The sequence below is a fragment of the Epinephelus fuscoguttatus genome, linkage group LG17, assembly GCF_011397635.1.
Source record: "Epinephelus fuscoguttatus linkage group LG17, E.fuscoguttatus.final_Chr_v1".
In the NCBI taxonomy this organism is placed as follows: Eukaryota; Metazoa; Chordata; class Actinopteri; order Perciformes; family Serranidae; genus Epinephelus; species Epinephelus fuscoguttatus.
The window spans coordinates 37,764,081-37,783,596 of record NC_064768.1 but is presented as its reverse complement, the minus strand read 5'-3'; the positions used below and the strand labels follow the sequence as shown (position 1 = coordinate 37,783,596).

At 39.2% G+C, this 19,516-nt stretch overlaps 1 protein-coding gene across 1 annotated transcript; it reads right to left on the bottom strand.

The window, feature by feature from the left end:
* Nucleotides 1-648: 648 nt before the first annotated feature.
* Nucleotides 649-18,060, bottom strand: parp10 (poly(ADP-ribose) polymerase family member 10). The gene is made up of 11 exons (XM_049602005.1): nucleotides 17,951-18,060; nucleotides 15,828-16,003; nucleotides 15,289-15,531; nucleotides 14,954-15,184; nucleotides 11,381-12,399; nucleotides 8,733-8,945; nucleotides 5,287-5,413; nucleotides 4,212-5,216; nucleotides 2,524-2,657; nucleotides 2,275-2,449; nucleotides 649-2,188 (listed from the first exon to the last, which is right to left on the bottom strand). Exons 2-11 carry the CDS (start codon nucleotides 16,000-16,002, stop codon nucleotides 1,890-1,892), a joined length of 3,621 nt encoding a protein of 1,206 aa, XP_049457962.1. The 5' UTR covers nucleotide 16,003; nucleotides 17,951-18,060; the 3' UTR covers nucleotides 649-1,889.
* Between the last annotated feature and the right edge of the window lie 1,456 nt (nucleotides 18,061-19,516).

Sequence of the window (19,516 nt, the reverse complement as noted above, 5' to 3'; positions counted from 1 at the left end):
AACACAAGCAAAAAAATTTGAATAGTAAGATTTCTTATGATCAAACAAAGATGAAAACCAATCAAACAAACAAGCAAAAATAAGGATACAAAATGAATGCAATTTCTGAAGGAATTGCAGGTGTGAATGCTGCAGTTAATTTCATAGAGATTTAGTTGAAGCACGTCTCTCAAACTGCCGGCCTTCCCTCAAGAACAAAAACTTAGATCGTTGCAGTTTGTATACTCTAAGAGAGAGGACAACCTACATATGGGCATTTTTACCATGCTCCAAACAAGTTTTAATATTTCAAAAAGTTCATTTGGGATTTGAAAGTTAAATACAACCCAATATGTTCACAACACATGTAAGATTTTAAGGTTTGAATGGAGTTTCTATGTGAATGTGTGAATGAGGAGATAGGAGCTGAAGATGCTTGACAAAAATTTAATCTGTGGCATATTTGAACATTCTGCCATTCGCTTGAATGGGGAAACATTTCCCCCAAAAAAGCTGAATATTTCAGAAAGTATGAATGTTATGAATGAGAAAAAAAGCAACCCATTTTTAGAAAATATATGAGGATATTACAGGCCATAAGCCCTAAATAACATTTTGCTAAAGCTAACGATTGGTCGATCTGAAAAAATATTCCCAAGAAACTCCTAATGGTGTCTCATTTTTAAGCTTTATTTTACTTAAAAATATCTTTCTTAAGACTGCAATTTCTTTCAACTTCACAATTAAAGAGATCTTTGGTAAACACATTCTTGGGCAGAAGTCACAAACATAAGTGAACTCAAAGGTTTGAGACCAAAGCACAATCAGAAAGGACTTCCAAGAGGCACTGTAATCAATCATGTGTCCGCAAATTCAGCGTGTGTTCGCTGCACTGAGTAACGAACAGGGAATCAAGACCCATCACGTTTTGCACGTGGCACACAAGACTTAACTCATAGATTTTGTTTTATTACATTGAGAATTGCATTCTTTTAAAGTGCACATATGTATATATGCAAGGCTTAACATTTACAACTGGGGATGGATAATTTAAAAAAAAAACATAAAAATAACTCATAATTAGTTGCATTATGTTGAGGACAGTTTCTTTTTCCTATTTTCTAACCCTTTTACTAATTTTTTTTGCAAAATTGGTAATCATGGGACACATCAGGCAGTTACTGTAACTACATTTAGGTGCTACTTTCAGAGTCATCATCTCATATGGCTGAGACGAACCAGAACACTACAGAGTAAATTCAGGGAAACTCAAACCACTGAACCCAAAACCAATTAAAATCAATTATATTCAGGTCATATCAAACTTTCTGTGTGCATGACCTAATGACCTGCATTAACTTAAAAACTAACAGCTGCAAATACAGCACTGTCACCAGGCTAAACAATTACAAACGGTTATATTCACATTAATACAATTCAGTAACTACATGCAGCAGATCATTTATGGTTAATTTTAAACGATGAATTCAACATACGTCAGATACTTGCAAGGATGCAACCTCCTGAGTGTTTATACAAGGAGACTGACCTCTGTAGTGTGGATAGATGAACAGTGTGTGGTGCCAAACTGACTCTTATATGTGAAATGTCATGCAATAACAGCAAGGCAAAGAGCTTTATTGTGCTCGAAAGGGCATGTTTAAAGTTACTTAATTAATAAGGGCTTTTTGGGTTCAGCTGTTGGAGTTCCTCCTGATTAAACTCGACTGAACTCAAGAAAAAAACAAGGAGCAACTGATCAGTCAACAGGAAAGCACTTGATAAAACAACTGTACACTATAACACAGTAGCCCTTTATGAATCAAATGCACTTTTTAAATCAAGGTAGAAACATTAAAAGAAAAGCAGTTCTGTTTTACATATTCATGTTTTTTTTCTGATGTCCTTCCTCAGCGGTGGATTCTCTGGCATGTGATGAGATATTCAGGGAAAGCCTGCGTGTCGTTGAAGATGACAAACATCGTCGGCTTAGTGATGTCGTCGGTGACGCTGTCATATCTGAGGGGAATGTCTCCTGTCTCCTTCAGCGGGGCCGCCTTCATCGAATGGCAGCCTTTGGTGTAGTCTCCTGTCAGAACCTTTGACACTATAATAAACTTGTATCCGTCTGCATTTGGGGGCGAGTACTGATCCTGGACAGACAGCGCAGAGTTGACAGCAAAGTACACCCCTTGACCGTAGACGGTGGCTGCATGGAGAAACCAAGATGTCAGAAACTGACACCAAAGACAAGACAAATTGAGACGGAAGAGAACAAAGGTATCAGAAACATACCGTTCTTTCCACAGAAGCTTCTGTTGAATCCATGAACGCAGATCTCCTTCACACTTGTCTCGCTGGTGCCGTGATACAGAGTCCGCTCAACTTCCGGATACGTTGCACGCTGCAGTATGCTCGCCTTCTTCAGCTTGTACTGATTGTACAGCAGTCGGTTCATGAGCTTCTCCACCTGTGGAGAAAACTCAGCGTTAAGAAAGACAGACCAAATAATTTGTTGCAAAATATTTAGCTTATTTTTTTCACCTGTATGATTCGGATTTTGCTGTGGTATTCCTGAATGGTCTCATAGAAACTCTTCACCACATTCTGAAATTCATCAGACTCTTCGTCGACTCTGGTTGCATCAGGCAGGTTTGACAGCAGAGAGTATTCCTCTTCTGCTGACAAAGATTTGAGTTTTGAGATTAGATAATGTTACTTTTATCATTTATATAATTCATCAACACAGATACGGAGTCCTAAATCTGGCAAAGGGCAGTCACAGATGATCAGATGGGTCAGAAATGTTAATCAATACATCAATAAATAATGCTGTCATTGAAGTAAAATGGAGCACAAAAACAAATATTAAGATTCTTTTCCATATTATCATCGATTATCTGTGCTGAAGAGTTGCTGTGTGGCTTTCTGCACATCAGATAAACTTTAAAATCAGAAAGTAAAGCATATTTTTCAACCTGGACCCTATCAACCCATGTTTTTGTGTCTTGGTGTCCAATAAGTATGATATTTTTTTCAACCTGCTCCAGTATTAAGCAAGAGCGCTGCAATGTTAACGCTCTCAACGTCAGTTTATGTCCACTAAAAGTGTTTGTTTTTGCCACCGACAGGCTCAGATTGTTTTAGAAGTGTCAGACAAGATTACTAAAAGGATCCCTACAGAGACAGACTTTTTGTAAAAGAGCAGGCGTCTTTCTGTTGAACCAGAAACTGCCCCAAAAGTGCTATCGTCAAAGCAACCAGACTCAAACTTTCTATTGACATTCAAAGTCAATAGAAACAAAATAAAACTCACAAACACCATTTTTGTTAATCTTTCCACTGTTACAATAATTACCTACTCTTGTTTGGTTGAAAAAAACAACAACCTTTAATTCACCCAGTTAGATGTGAAAGTGTGCTGGCTTCATACACGCTAAAATTGTTGGTGGGTTTAGCAATGACGATCGCGGGGCCGTTTCTGGTTAAACAAAAAGGATCTAACGCTTCATCCAAACAGTGTCAGGTCGTTGAGCCACCGGTAAATAGTTGCAATCCTCCGAGGACCTGTAGTTCTTGAGGTTGCAAATCCCTGCGTGGCAATGCGTATCATCAAAACAGGCTATTGGGGTTGTATAACGTTAGCACTGCTACACTCTCTAAACATGCATGGAATTTGCTCAAACATGCTGGTCTATTACATCATAGAGTTATCAGTTAGTTATCAGTTAATCACATCTATAGTAAATGTAACAGTGTCTCCTGTGAGTTTAAAAACCGCGTTTTCCCATCTGTTACAGGCAGGGGAAAAGGACCATTTTCCCCCTCACCAGCTCCCCCAACTATGACTACACACCAACTGTATCTATATCATCTAACTGCATCGTATGAACCCAAGTAAAAGTAGCTAACAATAACAAATTCAGATAGCTAAGACAGCTTAGAAGTGTAGTTCACCAAATTTACAAAATGTCAATGACAACACAATAAAGACTTATTTCAATTGACAAGAGACACGCACTTGACAATGAAGACAATATTATGAAAACAGAAGCCTGTATCTGCGTTAACGAGCCAACTTTTCTAGCATTAAGTTTGCCAACTATAATTGTGCATTCAGTTATATTTTTGACTTAATCTTTTAGAAAATTGTGTTTGTTTCGGGGCTCCATACACAGAAGCACCATTCAGCAGAAAACATAAAACACTAGAACACCATAGGTTTCCTTTACCTGGCACATCGGCATCCAAATCCCCTAATTCAGGCAACTTCCTGGAGATTTTCACAGACTTCCCTGAAGCTATGTTGTGCTCTTGCATCTTCTCAAAGTTGATGGTGTGCGGCTGATTGTCCAGCAAGATATCAATCTTTTGCAGCCTCATCCTCAAAGCGTTCTCGATGAAGACAGTGGCCTCGGGTGAATATGGAGTCATAGCCGAAGAGGCTGGGTCATGATACACCCACTGAACAGTCCTCAGGATTTCCTGGTCAGACACAGAATTGGAGATTTTCTCCAGCAGCAGCTTTGTGTCAAACAGTCCTCCGGATACATAATCCTTGAAGCCAGAAACAGTGATTATGGTGCCCTGAACCTGAATCTCGACTGCGTGCTTCCTCTTGATCATCTCCAGACACTTCCAGTGGTACTCGGACATGTTCTTCACACTTCTGTGCTCCACTTTCTCCTCAACCTGTCTCTGGGAGACCTTCTTCCCAAAGGCTATGTCCACCCGAATCAGGTCACAAGTATAACCTGCAAAAACATGTATCTGTAAGGTGTTGGCTGCCTTGATGGCGTCCTGTATGGAAATATCAACGCTTTTCTTTAACTGGGGGCTCTTGACAGTACCACTAGAGGAGGCTTCTTCTTGGATCATTTTCTTGGACAGCTCCAAGGCTTTTTGCAGCTGTTCCTCATCATCCTCTTGGGACCAATGACTTGACTCCATAGAGTACTGGATGGCTAGAGACAGTTGGGCTTCTTCTTCAAGGTTGCTAGAAAGCTCCAGTGCTCCATCATTCACCTGGAGCAACTTGCTCACAGCGTTCCCTTTGGCTGAGAGCTGGGAGGCATCAACAGCTTTAGCAGAGGAGTCCTGGTCTGTCAGGCTGGTCGGTTCATCTGCTGTGTACAGGTCCATGTCATCCATTTCGTCTTGCTGGTCTGAATTGGACACACTCTTCGTAAGTCTTCCATCGACGGTTGAGACGATTCTCTTTGCCTCCTCTAAAAGGCCTACAGAGAAATAAACAGATCGTTAAAACTGCACAGAAAAACAAGAGGTTAATGAAGAGATGGATACTACCTTTGTCTGGAGCTCCATTATGATCAGTTTGCATTGAGTCAACTTGTAACTCCAGCAGAGAACCATCCACAGACGCCTTCTGGAAGTTTCTATGGGACATCATGTTCCACGCAGTTTCAAAAATGTTCTGAAATAAAATAACACAACGTTTCTGTGAACACCACATGTTTCTGCCACAGGAAATCTGAGTTACTTTCTTAACACTAATTATAACTGTAGTTTTTGTACATTAAAATATAATCACATATTAGTAGCCCATGATCTACCAGTTGAGAATGCGTCACTTTGCAGTTGCTAAACAAGCTTTAGGGTTTATTTCTATTTTCCCAGTGATTGGCACCATTTTCAAACTTGCTTAGTAGCTCGAGACATCCCCAACACCAACCAAAGCCTCATTTCTCCCACAAAACCATTTCAGTTCAGTTATTTTTGTGTTTCGATTGTCAAAAGTTGTCGATGGTACCAATAGATTTGTTCCGTTTGTCCCATTTATTCGTCACCCCTCAGTGTAGGTACCTAGGTGGCACCTTAGGGGTCCTCAAAGTTACTGGGGGGGAGATAATAATTTGTTGAAGGACAAAATGGTAAATGGACCCATACTTGCATAGCACCTTTTTAGTCTTCCAACCAAACAAAGCGGTTTTTACACTACGAGTCACATTCACCCATATACACACACATTCATACACTGGCTGCCGAGACGACCGTTCAGGGAGCCATAAAGGGTGTTACTCAGGTTTTTAACACACTGATGGAAAAGCCGTCAAGAGCAATTTGTGGTTCAGTATCTTGCTCAGTGATACTCTGACATGCAGACAGGAGGAGCCGGAGATCAAACCACCTATCATCTGATTAGGGGATGACCTGCTCTACCTTCTGAGCCACAGTCGCCCAACAGTGAACTGCAACTGCGGTACTTACAGTTGCAAGTTTTCATACCTTTGTGAATTATATCTACAAAAATAAAAGGATGTTTTGTGCCTATCATCTTTACTAGTGAACAGTTAGCAGCCACAGACTGATAACAAATAATTTATTTCACTACGCCCCCCAAAGGCTACTGCCAACAGCTACTGGCAACTTTTAAGGTGGAATGTTTTTTTGTATGTTGCTCAATGCATCACACCTTCAGTGTCAATGTCTTAACTCTGACCTTTCCATTTTATTGATTCTCTGCCATGACGTACACTTTGGTGATGACTGGATCTTTAAATGTTACAAAAATGCAAATGAATTTCAGCCGGTTTCTGTGAACTGTGAATACTGCGCTGTGGAAGCACTACACCCCTGCTCTGCTCTCACTCCAGCCTGTTCTTTTAGTGCTGAAAATGTAGCGCAACCCAATTCCTTGAACGATCAGTGAGATGCAGACTTTCCTCTGCATCATCAGTGAAGAGGAAACAAAGTAAGCGCTGGATGGAGCAGTGACGCAGCTGTTACCATCTGGTAACAACCCTGTCTACATGATAAGAATACTGTCTGCATTGGAAATGCAAACCAGATCTGCAAGTTAGGTTCATGTCCTTATGACTTACATACAGTTGTTATGGTACTGTAGATCTTATCACTTCTGTTCTACAGCAACTTCACTGGCTGCGAGGGGTAGGGATCACCAGAGGCCCCACGGTACAATGTTATCACGATTCTTAAGTCACGTTACTGCGATTTTAAACATGTTGCAATATCCTGAGATTTTTCAACTCCAAATTATGTCTCCAAAGGAAAACTTTGTCAACATCTGTGTAACCTAATAAGATAAAGTTTTTAGTCTGTTCATCTCTCACGTCATTTTTATTATAGCAAAATGTATCCAGTAAAAAAAAAAAAAACAACTGATTTATTATTCTAGTTTTACCAAACATTTAATTTGTATCTGTAATACTAATAATTTACATAAATAAAAACTGATACTTGGTGTCTGTGCAATGATACAATGCTGCCACACAATGATATTAGATTGATTTCAAGATTCTGCTGTTCACCTTTAAAGCCCCTTCATACCTGTCTGAACTCCTTCATATCTACACACCTCTCTTCTGTCCTCTTCTGCAATCCAGCTCACATCACCATCTGCCTGCTTGACTACCATGGGTTCTCGAGACTTCAGCAGGTCTGCCCCCGCCTTAAGAACTCTCTCCCCCACGACATTTGCACTACTGACTCCCTTTCACCTTCAAATTCTGTCTGAAAACACAGCTTTTCAAACTGGTATATGCGGTCTGGTTTTAAGGTGACACACACATTGAGACTTGCACTGATGATGACTTTATGACAGTGATTTTATTACCTAGGTTTTATAACTAGGGTGTGATTTTTGTCTCGGTATTTTATTAATTTATTACTGTGTACAACTGAAAATATTTGACTTTGTGATTTCAGGATACATTGCTGCTTTAACTGTGTCATGTAAGGTGTCTTTGAGTGCACTGAAAGGCGCAGATAATAAAATGCATTATTATTATTATTATTATTATTATTATTATTATTATTATTATTATTATCATCATCATTATACCAAAAAAGTTTAAGTAGAAGAAGTAATAGAAACATGGCTTTATATTAAAGTAACATTTTCACTATGTGGTAAAGCAGTTGCAAGCAGGAAGTGTTCTGAAAATCCTCCCTTGTTGCTGAGTGTAGGGACCCTCTGTCCATATATGATAACACCGGAGAGCAAGCTGCAGAGAAGCATCACATTTACATTTTGTGTTGCCAGTCTAATCAATCCCAGAAGGAAAACAATGCGCACAAGAAGACACAATGAAAAACATAATGTAAATATGGAACTTTTTTTGCATGAAATAGTTGCTGTTCTGGTGTTAAAATCACCAACAAGAATTTGTATTCATTAAATATTCACTACTTTCAACAGTCCCCTCTCCTCATACTATTATTATGACCAAAATAAAACCAAAGTTTCTGTTATCTCAAAGTTTTTTAAGTTGATTCTCACAGCATACAGGCATTCACTGACTTAATAACTGGTATGCTTTGAAAAACAGCCAGCAGCACAGAAAGTAACACTCTATTAATCTATGTTTGCCTCTGATATGTTTTAATTCTGTCATCCTGTTAGCCTGAAACTGGTTTCTCTATGATGTTTCCGACATTTAGGAACACAACTACTCTTTGTTCATACGGTCATTGAGCTGGGGCTCACAACAAAGCAGCAGTAGGAAAAGAAAGCACAGCCAAGCTAAAACATTCAGCAGGCCAGACTTGTTCAGAAACATCAGCGTTTCACTTCTGCCTTGTGAATACGGTTAAACTCAGCCTCAGGCAAAACTGTGTAAGGCCTCAAGACTGCTCGTCAAGATGGATGACAACTGGTATAACTGGCCAACTGAGAGGAAGTGTGGAAGAATGAACTTGTATTTCACAGCCTCAAAGACACACAAGAACACAGAGACTGAGAAAACCTTTGCTCTGTTCTATCGTGAAGTTACCTGGTGTGGCAGAGGCTCCCAGGGCACGTGCTTTGGGATGATGTAAACCTGAAACTTCGTCTCCATCTCCTTCAGGATGCTCTGGCACTCCTTCTCAGTCAAAAAACGGGTCACTCCTGGAGCGTTCACTGTGATGGTTCTGGTGCAGATGGAGGCCACCACGTCTTTCAACACCTCCTCGGCCATTTGACACGCAGTGGCAGGGCCCTGGATCTGTCAGGGACAGTCACAAAATAGACAAAAGATAACAAAATGTAGTGAGTCAGTGTATTTAAAAAAACAAAATAAAAACAGCTTTGCCAGATGTACAATTTTTTATCTTATTTGAGCAATAACTTTGCCCTCAGTACGATGTACAATCAATGATGACAAAAAGCGTCCTAATGTATGATAATTTCACAATTTTGTGCCACTTGCAATTAGTAGTTATTCTAGGTCCGTGTATCATTCGTTCATTCCATTTTCAATTTAAAATCAAAAATCAAAAAGCCAAAAATAAAAAAAAGGGTTTGTTTTTCATTATTCGTTTAATAATCAAATTCAATAATACCAAAAAATGGTTTGTTTTTCTTATTTTTGATTTTATGCTCACATCAAAAATAGCAAATTGAAAAATGGGCCACGATTGAAATTTGATTTTGATTTTTCATTTGATCCAACTTGTGTGACCCGGAACTATTTTCTACGGAAGCGCATTGCATTCACTGGATAAAAAAACCAAAAAACATTAGACACCTTATGTCGTTTATACGACGGAGTATTAGGGCCACATTGAAGAAAAAATTTTTTGGAAATTTCAAAAATAAAGTCATAACTGAGAAAAAGTCGTAATATTACAAGAATAAAGTCATAATATTATGAGATTAAAGTCGTAATTTAATGAGATTAAAGTCATAATAGTACGAGAATAAAGTAGTTTTTAAGGAAATATCCAACAACAAACAGAATGTCAGATTGTCTTTCATGCCGTTGTAAGTAGCCTACTTAATTAGGTTTGGGAGATCACGAGATCCTGATCTCATAATTACGAGATCCTTAGTGTCTAATTTTTTTTTTATCCAGTGAATGCAATGCGCTTCCGTAGAAAATAGTTCCGGGTCACGCCAGTTGGATCAAATGAGAAATCAAAATCAAATTTCAATCGTGGCCCATTTTTCGATTTGCTATTTTTGATGTGAGCATAAAATCAAAAATAAGAAAAACAAACCGTTTTTGTATTTTTGAATTTGATTATTAAACGAACAATGAAAAAACACACCGTACATGGACCATTCTAAATCTGAACAGTCTCACTGTACCCATTTCCCAACATGATTAGGACAGCAACATATGGATCCTACATCTGGGTTTTACACATCTCTTCTCATGCAACCTCCCTCCCGCCAACCATACTCAGTGTAGGCTGTGATGAACGTGACTCATGAACACGGCTATCGCTCTGGAGCTTGAACTGTCTCCCTAAGATATGCTGTGGTCATGTCGAGTTGTTTTGAATGCACCAGTAAGACCATATTTTCTATTTACATATCTATATACATATCAATCTTCGATAACATTTTCGACACTACAGGGCAAGAGTTTAGGTCTGCATATGGGTGGTGGGGATATGTCCCTACCAGATTTTTGGAAAGGCAGAATTGTCTCTATTTGAGCCAACTTTTCTCATTATCTTCATCTTAACAGTTCTGTGCACAAAAATATGGGACAAACTGTGTATTGATTCAGAAAGGGAGAGTGCTTTTTTCGTTCTTTCTTTTTCAAATACGTGACTATCACATATTCTACCTGATCAGAAGTGTTTTCAGGTAGTTTGGGTATTTCATCTCCGATGAAGAGCAGTGCACAGCTGCTTAAACTCTGCCTCCTCCAGAGAGTGCCAAACAGGGTTCTGTGTCTGTCAGGCAGTCTGAAGGGGAAACTATCACATCAGCAGAGCAATAACATAATGCACAGCCAACTAGGGCACATAGACATTACGACTTTATTTGCATTAAGTTACAACTTCTTTCACAAAATATTCTGACTTCATTTTCAGCTTCTGAGAGAACACAGGTACGTGGGATATGTTTTAAATGTGCAGAAAGTTTTGTACATCTGCAATCTAGCTGAAATCCTGCTGAAAAACATATGAGCTATATTATTACAAGGGTTTAATAATCAATTAAAGATAATTAATTTACCTAATTTATCATTAAAGCCCAAACAAAAGACACAAAGGAGGATGGAAAAGTAAACTCTGCCTACATGTGTTGATGCAGCAGATATGTGGTCTATGGGAAAATAGCTAAATGTTTAAAAACTAATACAGAATACCTGAGAGCTTTACTGCATTATATTACATTATAGCCTATTTATATTTTGAATTGTCACCACTGGCCTGTATTTTGTTTTTCTCATAAATAAATACATTTCAGCCATAAATTGGTGCATGAACTTCCTGGGGGTAAACGCTGACAAGAAGTAAGAGCGAGAAAGAGCAGCTGGTAGTGATGTAATGATACTGCCGCAAATGAGAATTGAAACACTTTCCAATATTCAGAATCAATATGTATTGATAAATTTATATTTTTGACAACACTAGCATTCAGTCACCGCTGACATTTCACTGCAGTCTCTGCTTCTACATGTGATACTGATGCAACACATACCTTCAACCCACAAACGTCCTCTGCTTCCAGTGGAAGGATAGACACTTGAGACATGTCAGCCAGCAGCTGATGACTATGGGTCTGGATGTATTTCAGCACGCCTGGCTCCATAGAGATGACTGTCTCCCTTTCAATGGGTGTGGTGAGAAACTCCAGGATTGCAGCCTGCTTCTCGCTCTCCATCCCTTTCAGAGTGAACACATCAATATTCCCTCCTCGTTCCGGCACCTTCACGGAGGAGAAACCCAGAGCCTGCAGGAACTCTGACCACTCTCTGCAATATAACATGCTCTCATATTCCGCGTCCACCGGCATGCTGAAGTGACACAGCTGGGATTTTAAAAAGCTGCATGCCTGGTGAGCAGAGTTCTGAGATAGGGAGGTCACCGCAACGTTAGAGTCTGATACAGTGTACAAAGTCGGTGACCCAGTTTGTTTCATGATTTGCTGCAGTCGCTCTTTTACATCTTTTCTTTGGAGGAGCTGAGCCTTCTCTGGCTCCAGGGCGAATTGAATCCTAGCCATTTTGCCGAAACAGTCCGAGATGGCGCGTTCTATCAGCTCAAACTTTTGCCTGTCAGTCCCTGCAATGTGCACACCACTATCTATGATCTGGATGGTGAACTCTGGGTGAGCCTTTTCAATGTCCTGCTGAAAGGTGCTGAGTTTAAACAAAGAAAGTTTCAGTGGGTCAGTGATAGCAATATGGCTGGACAGTGTTTCTTCTTCCTCTGTTTGAACCTCCATGACTGCCTCTGCTACTTCTTCTACTGCTGCTTTATGTTCAACAAGAGGCTTCGAGGCCGTCTGCGGAGAGGGTTCACTGTTTGCAGCGGCTACTACAGGAGGACTGGTCTGCATTGGAATATCCTCCGAGGTACTCTCAGTCATATCTTGGCTCCTAATTCCAGAGTCTTGTGGTGTTAATGTTTCCTTAGGCTGCAGAAAGTCAAAGTACGGCATCACAGCAAGATCAGCACCGTCCAGTTTGTGCGGTTGAGCCAGGACAGCGCTCACAGCTGTTAAAAGAAAGACAGGAATTTTGTTTATTAATGTTTATCACCAAAATATGTGAAAATATAGATGTTGCTGCAAAGAAGCTACAAGGTCTGGATACTTCAAACACACCTTCAACCTGGCAGAACAGAGAGTCTATACATCAGCACATTTTTTTTGCAAAACTTTATGATGTCACAGTGAAGCTGACCTTTGACCTTTTGAACATAAAATGTCATCATTTTATCCTATTAGACATTTAAGTGAATTTCTGTCATAATTAGTGCATGAATTCTTAAAGCCCCTACAAGGAACTTTCATTTTGAGTTGATTTTGGCGACCCTGTGGACAAAGGCGGTAGTCTTTTTGCCGGAATGAAGCCTACATTTCCCATGAGCTCTAGCACGTATTGTCGTAAAGACGCTTTGGCGAGCACTTCCACAGCTTCTTGGACTGAGTATGGAGCGGTGCCTCACCTCTTTATTTCTCGGCACTCGCTGGACCCTGTCAACGCCTGGCTGGTACCTGTCGTCGGCCCGGATGAGGTGTTCCAGCCCCGCGGCCCCTGCTCTCCTCGTCCCCGCTGGCGCGGGGTCAATCTGCGCAACCTGCGGCCTCTGTGTGTGGCTCCCCGGACAGCTTACGCCGTGGACCCGCCGGCTCCTGCCAGGATTGGGCTGGTAAATGCTAGATCGCTAGCGAACAAAACGTTTATCCTGAAGGATTTCCTGACTTCCCGAGGATTGGATTTTCTCTGTGTGACTGAGACGTGGCTGACTGTTGGTGAGTCCAGTGCTTTCACAGAACTTTTACCCGATGATTGCTGCTATTTTAACTCCCCGCAGACGTCGGGTCGAGGAGGAGGAATAGCGACTATTTATAAGAGTCACTATAAATGTAAGCAGCTAGGTAAGATGACGTGTGCCGTCTGAGTGCCGTAAATCGTTTCGTCCTGGGAGCGACCTGGGGCGGACCCGGAGACAGTTTCCTAAAGGTATGGATATACACAATATAGAAATAGCTTATCTTCACACCGATGGTCTCATTTGCTGTTGTAGGTCACGCACAGACATCAGCAGAAACCAGAGACTTTTGCATATCCAGTTAAAAGTTCCTTGTAGCAGCTTTAAGTTATGTAAAAAAAAAAAAAAAAAAAGTTTTGTGAGGTCACAGTGACCTTGACCTTTGACCATCAAATTCTAATCAGATCATCCTTGAGTCCAGGTGGATGGTAGTGCCAAATGTGAGGAAATTCCCTATGAGGATTCTTGAGCTGGACATATGGCTGCCATAAACACACACACTGCAGCCTACATATGAGAGCTACAGTCTGTAAACATTATTATATTATTATAAAGCAGCAGCCTACAAAGACTACTGTACGTTTACATACACAATAATATTCTACTATTATTCTGAACATGACAATATTCTTGATTTGATGAGGGTCATTTAAAAAGCATATTCTGTTTGGATATTCTGAATTCGGCCTTTTTCCCAAAGTAGCATTAGGATTATTCGAGTTTTACGAGCATTCTTTGAACATGTATACAGTGCATTCAGAATATGCGTCTCCATTGGGGTTTTTAGCACAGTTTTCAACACACAGCCTCTTGTCTGTTTACAGTTGGCTCTGTTTGCTGTCATGGATGTGTTGTACACAAACTAACCAGCAGTTTGCAAGGCTTTGGTAAAGATGGATGTCCCAAAAAAAACGACATTTCTAGTTGAAGGAGAAACACACCTACTTTTAAACATTAAGAAAGACTTAGATATCAGAACATCGACCTTTTGAACAAAGTGTTTGAAGGAATTAGTGATGTCATTACTCTAGAATTTCTGAATTAAAAGAATTACCTTGAAAATTGATATTTGATATTAAATTGACACTGAGAGCGAACAATTTTAATGTTATATCAAAGATAAATAAGACAAGGCGATAACACGACAACATTAACAGTAAGAGAGAGTGAGAACCAACAGCTCTACTGATGTTTTGATACTGCAGAAAACTAGCATTTAAACTGCTTAAATATTCAAAATCAATATATAAATCAATTGATATTTTTGACAACACTAGAAGGAATGAGACAGGGAGGCTGTGTGCACAGTCAAACAACGCCGCCACTGGTGGAAATTTTGATGCAAATATGCAAAATGGCACAAGCGGCTCCAGCCGTTCCACATTTCCATATTTTGACGTGATAAATGACGTGATGGGCATGTTATTGGAGTTTAAATGGCTAAATACATAAATGTAAACCAGAATATGGGTGGAACATTTATTTTCCTTAGCCATGTCAACAGTTTAGTAGGAATTACGGCTGCCCCATGAAAGCTGGAGATTCAAATCATCAGTCTTCCGGAGATGTTTTGGTTCATGCACATAAATGTAGTCAATGTAAGAAGAGGCATAACTTAAATCGCAATGCACAAGTTGAAGGGTCTGATGGAATCACATTTCACCGGAGTCGTACCTTGTATGGCTTCTTGACAAATAAATAAATTGATTGATTGATTAAAGAAAATGATGATGAAAGTACAAGAGTTGTGCAGGTTGTGCAGTGTAGAACTCACATTCATAATTGACAAAGGACACCTTGGCAGTCCCCTCTGAGAGCATCGCGACCTCCTTCACTTTCTGATTCCCGCCGCGCTTGGTCTCAAAGTACAAATTGAGCATGTCTGAAGTGGTGCCAGGGTGCAGGTTCTCCACCAGCACAGAGTCAGTCTGCTCAGTCTGTTCTAGAGTCACTGAGACCCCATCCAGCTTCCTCTTGGAGATTTTTGCACTCAGGTTTTGGAAATCTACAAAAGAAAAACAACAAATTTTCAATAAGACCAATCTTATGAAAGACACTGACACCAGGCAACCTTTAGAAGATAAAAACAATCATGTGCGTTTCACACACCTTTCGAGAAGGGTTGGCTGAGGTGAATCAGGATGAAATCTCTCCCCGGTGAAGGATACAGAGTGTAGTCAGGCGCATTCAGCCCCATCATGTTCTCCACATAGAGCTCTATCATCTCTATGCTGGTGCTGGGCTTGATCCCCCGCAGCAGCAGTCTACATGGGTCCTTTGAGGCAGGCTTTCTCACACTCAGCTCCACATTGAGCAGAACGTGGTGCCCTTTAGACAGCACTCGAGCTGCAGCTGTAAAAATGATTGCAACAGAAATAAAGGCAGAATTAACACACGGTAAATTAATGAGGGATGAATGTTTCTATTTATTGTCTTGAATGAGAATATTCTTTGGAGCACAGTAACGCTTTTTTTTAAACTTCAGTTATCTGGAAGTGGTTGAAAAGCTGTTTTAAGTTGTGTCTGAATAAGATATTTAAAAAAAAAGTGTTGATGATGATAGTGCTGCAATTAACTGCTCTCATAGCTGTTACTTAATTTTTTTAAAAAGAAATTCAGAAGACTACGAAAAGCTTTGAAAGACTTACCTTCTGCCTCCTCAAACACCAGTATGGCGTGGTCGCCCTTCTTCTCCACAGAGACGAGTGGACCTCCCCCAGAGCGCCGCTTATTCTCAAAGTAGAGAAAGAGCAGCTCCTCGTCCACTGCGGCGGGCAGTGCCGACACCTCCACCGTCCTCTCCTCCGGGCTTTCAACAGGCATCCTGAAAACACACAGGTCACATCAAACCAGTTAAAGTAGGTCAAATCATTTGTGAAAGCTGTGGCAGAGTCTTCCAGAAAAATTTCCACTCATCTAGGGTCAGCCTGTAAGAAAGTCTTCTTTAATCCATATAACTACATTCAGCGCTCTGTCTTTCATACAGCTGATTATGTAGCTGGAGATAAACTTGCTTTTGACAACGCATTTGTGTAGTTTTTTTCTCTTTTGTATATTTACTATTGCTCTTTCATAAAGCAAAAGTATTTCTTGATGGAACTGAAGGAATAATCAGTAAAATACTTGATTACCAAAACAGTCTATAGCTTCAAATCTTAGTTTACAGCACTGTCAGCTGAACATCTTTGGATTTGGGAACAATAATCAATGAATAAAAAATTGATTTCACAATGTAGCCCTACATATAACATGTCAAATACTGCATATAAAGATAACACAAGAGTTCCTAATGTTTACACGAATGACATTTAAATCATAGCAAAAGCTGCCGCAGCAGGGTATCTTAAATATTTAAGACAATCAATATTTAAGAAATTGTTGTTACTATTGTAGAAAAACATGAAAAACTGCATTTGATGCAAATATATGACCATTAACTTTACCTGGCATGTGATGTTTAATATGTTAAGGCTGTGATAATTACTGTTTTTACTTTAAATTAACAGAATTATAATGAGGTGCTGATCACTGGCAATAGACTCGATTGCAGAGAACAAGTGTCGCACACTCTGGCTCCATATGCATATCTTTTATTTTGATGATGAAGGCCCAAAGGCTGTAATGCTTTAAATGAACATGTTATTATATTTTAAAAGTATAATTATGGTCAGTCCCTGAACATATGGGAGGAATTACATGTTTTGTTCCTATTACAAAAAAAATAAAATAATAAAAATAAAATAAAGTAAAATAAAATAAAAATAAAATAAAGTAAAATAAAATAAAATGAAGTAAAGTTAAATAAAAATAAAGATAAAGTAAAGTAAAATAAAATAAAAATATAGTATAAAAAGTATAATTCTGGTCAGTCCCTGAACATATGGGAAGAATTACATGTTTTGCTCCTATTACAATAAAATAAAATAATAAAAAATAAAATAAAACAAAGTAAAGTAAAATAAAATAAAAATAAATATAAGTAAAATAAAATGAAGTAAAATAAAATGAAATAAAATGAGGTAAAGTAACATAAAAATGAAGATAAAGTAAAATAAAATTCCAATAAAAATAAAGATAACGTAAAATAAAATGAAATGAAGTAAAATGAAGTAAAGTAAAATAAAATGAAGTAAAGTAAAGTAAAATACAATAAAATAAAACGAAGTAAAATAAGGTAAAGTAAAATAAAATATAATGAAAAAAAAAATCTGTGTCATTGTTTTGTTTGTTTACCGGTACTTTCCTTACAGCATATTTGCTTTTACACAAGTTTTACAGTGGTCATAATTCTGCTCACATGAACTCAGGCCAACAACAGCATTTCTATTTTAAATGCTAGTTTTCAGGGTTCCTTCACACATAAGTGGACAGAGTTTGGACATGAGCCTGTCATGACAGTGATCATGATCATGGCCTACACCTCACTGACTGTTCAGTGCTAACGTTACCTGACAGGAAGCTCGGCCTGTATCACAGCTGCAGTGTTTCAGGAGCGAAATGAAGGTGAAGTTTTAGCTGCAAGAAACATTGACTTAAACTGTTGTGACCTTCAGAGTCACTGTAGCTCTGTGTGCTGTCTTCTACTGCGTAGTTCACCTCAACTTTGTGTTCGTGTGTGCTCTGTCGGTTTCAGCTAACTGGAAAGTGAAACCATGCAAACCACACAGCTGCCATGCTTGGACACGGCGGCGGTAAAGCTTTTTGTTTAGACGACGGAGTTGATAATAAATATTAGCGTAGGATGTTCAGGTTGTTTTTGAGCATAGCTTACCTGTGCTACAAGGAAAACATTTGATCCTAAAGTCGTTCCGTCCAAACGGGCTGAACTGAGCACTTCCTTGTTGTGCAGCTTGTTGAACCAGGGTGACGTCATCAGCGGCGCGTCTTAAAGGGGAACACACACTTTATTGAGCGATCATGGAGGCTGCAGCAGGGGTCAAAGGTCTCTGACAGCACAGTCAACATCATAACATACACACAGTCCAGCCCAACCAAATTATAGCTAAAGAAAATGAAAACTATTCGATATTCAACACAAAAACCCAACACAAACTTTAATGCTGTTTGGGCCTGAACAAACAGTACATGGTGGTAAACTATGGGACCACTGTGACAGATCAGACACTGAGAAAGACACTGACTATGTCCAGACTCAGTGATCACAACCTGGACATACACAGGCTGCTGAGAGAAGACAGGCTGTGTCAGCTCTGTCCTCAGAGACAGGTGGAGACAGAGCAACAATTCCTGCCACAGTGTAACACATGTGAAGACATCACGACAAAGTTCTTTAAAAAAAAAAATTAAATGCAAACTCCAAGATTTTGATTCACTGATTCATTCAAAATGCAACATCTGCTTGAAAGAAAATAGTGTCAGCGCGATAGATGCAGCGAGATATGTCAGTGTTTGTCACAACACAGCACAACACATAGTTCCTCTCATCACAGATCACACTCTGCCTTTTTATTTACTCCGTCACTTGAGGTTTTTTCTCCTTTGAAAGAAACTAAAGCAGCCAGTAGCTTTTTGCATAACACAAGCATAGACAGCTTTTTTTTCTTTTTTAGAAGGTGCTTAAAAGTAAAAAGTGCAGACTGTATTAAGTAAGGAATGCTGGGAAATATATAAAAAGCACAGGAGGTGAAAATTGAAATTGGATTAAACTGATGCTATAAATGATAATATATATAAAATATAAATAACATCAATAAATTAAAAAAAAGCTTGATGCTACCACCATCCAAAACAGTTTCAAAATATAACTCTAATCATAAATAAATGTAGCAAATTGCCATTATTACTACTGGTTTGCGGACTCTCATTCTGAAGCCTCAAGTTCAGCACTACTGCTGCTGCCATCTTGGTTTTTTGAAACAGAGGTGATCGTTCAAATACCCATACTACTATAGTATTTAGTATGCCAGAAAAAGATTTAATATTTCCTAATACATAGTATGTATTTTCAGTCTGGTTTCCCTGTGTAAATTGGTCAAAGAGACTGATGTGAACAACAGTTTTTGAAATTGGTCCAGTATTGAGGGAGCAGGCAGTGGCCAGAAGCCATTTTGTCCTGCTGTTTTATATTATATTATATTATATTATATTATATTATATTATATCATACTATATAATGATGAAAACTCTGTGTGTGTGTCTGTTCCATGTTTTTCTCCTCACTGACTTGGTCAATCCATGTGAAATTTGGCACAGTGGTAGAGGGTCATGGGAGGATGCCAATGAAGCAATATTACATCAATTGGCCAAAGGGGGGCGCTATAGCAACCGATTGAAATGTCAAACTTTGAATGGGCATATCTCATGCCCCGTATGTCGT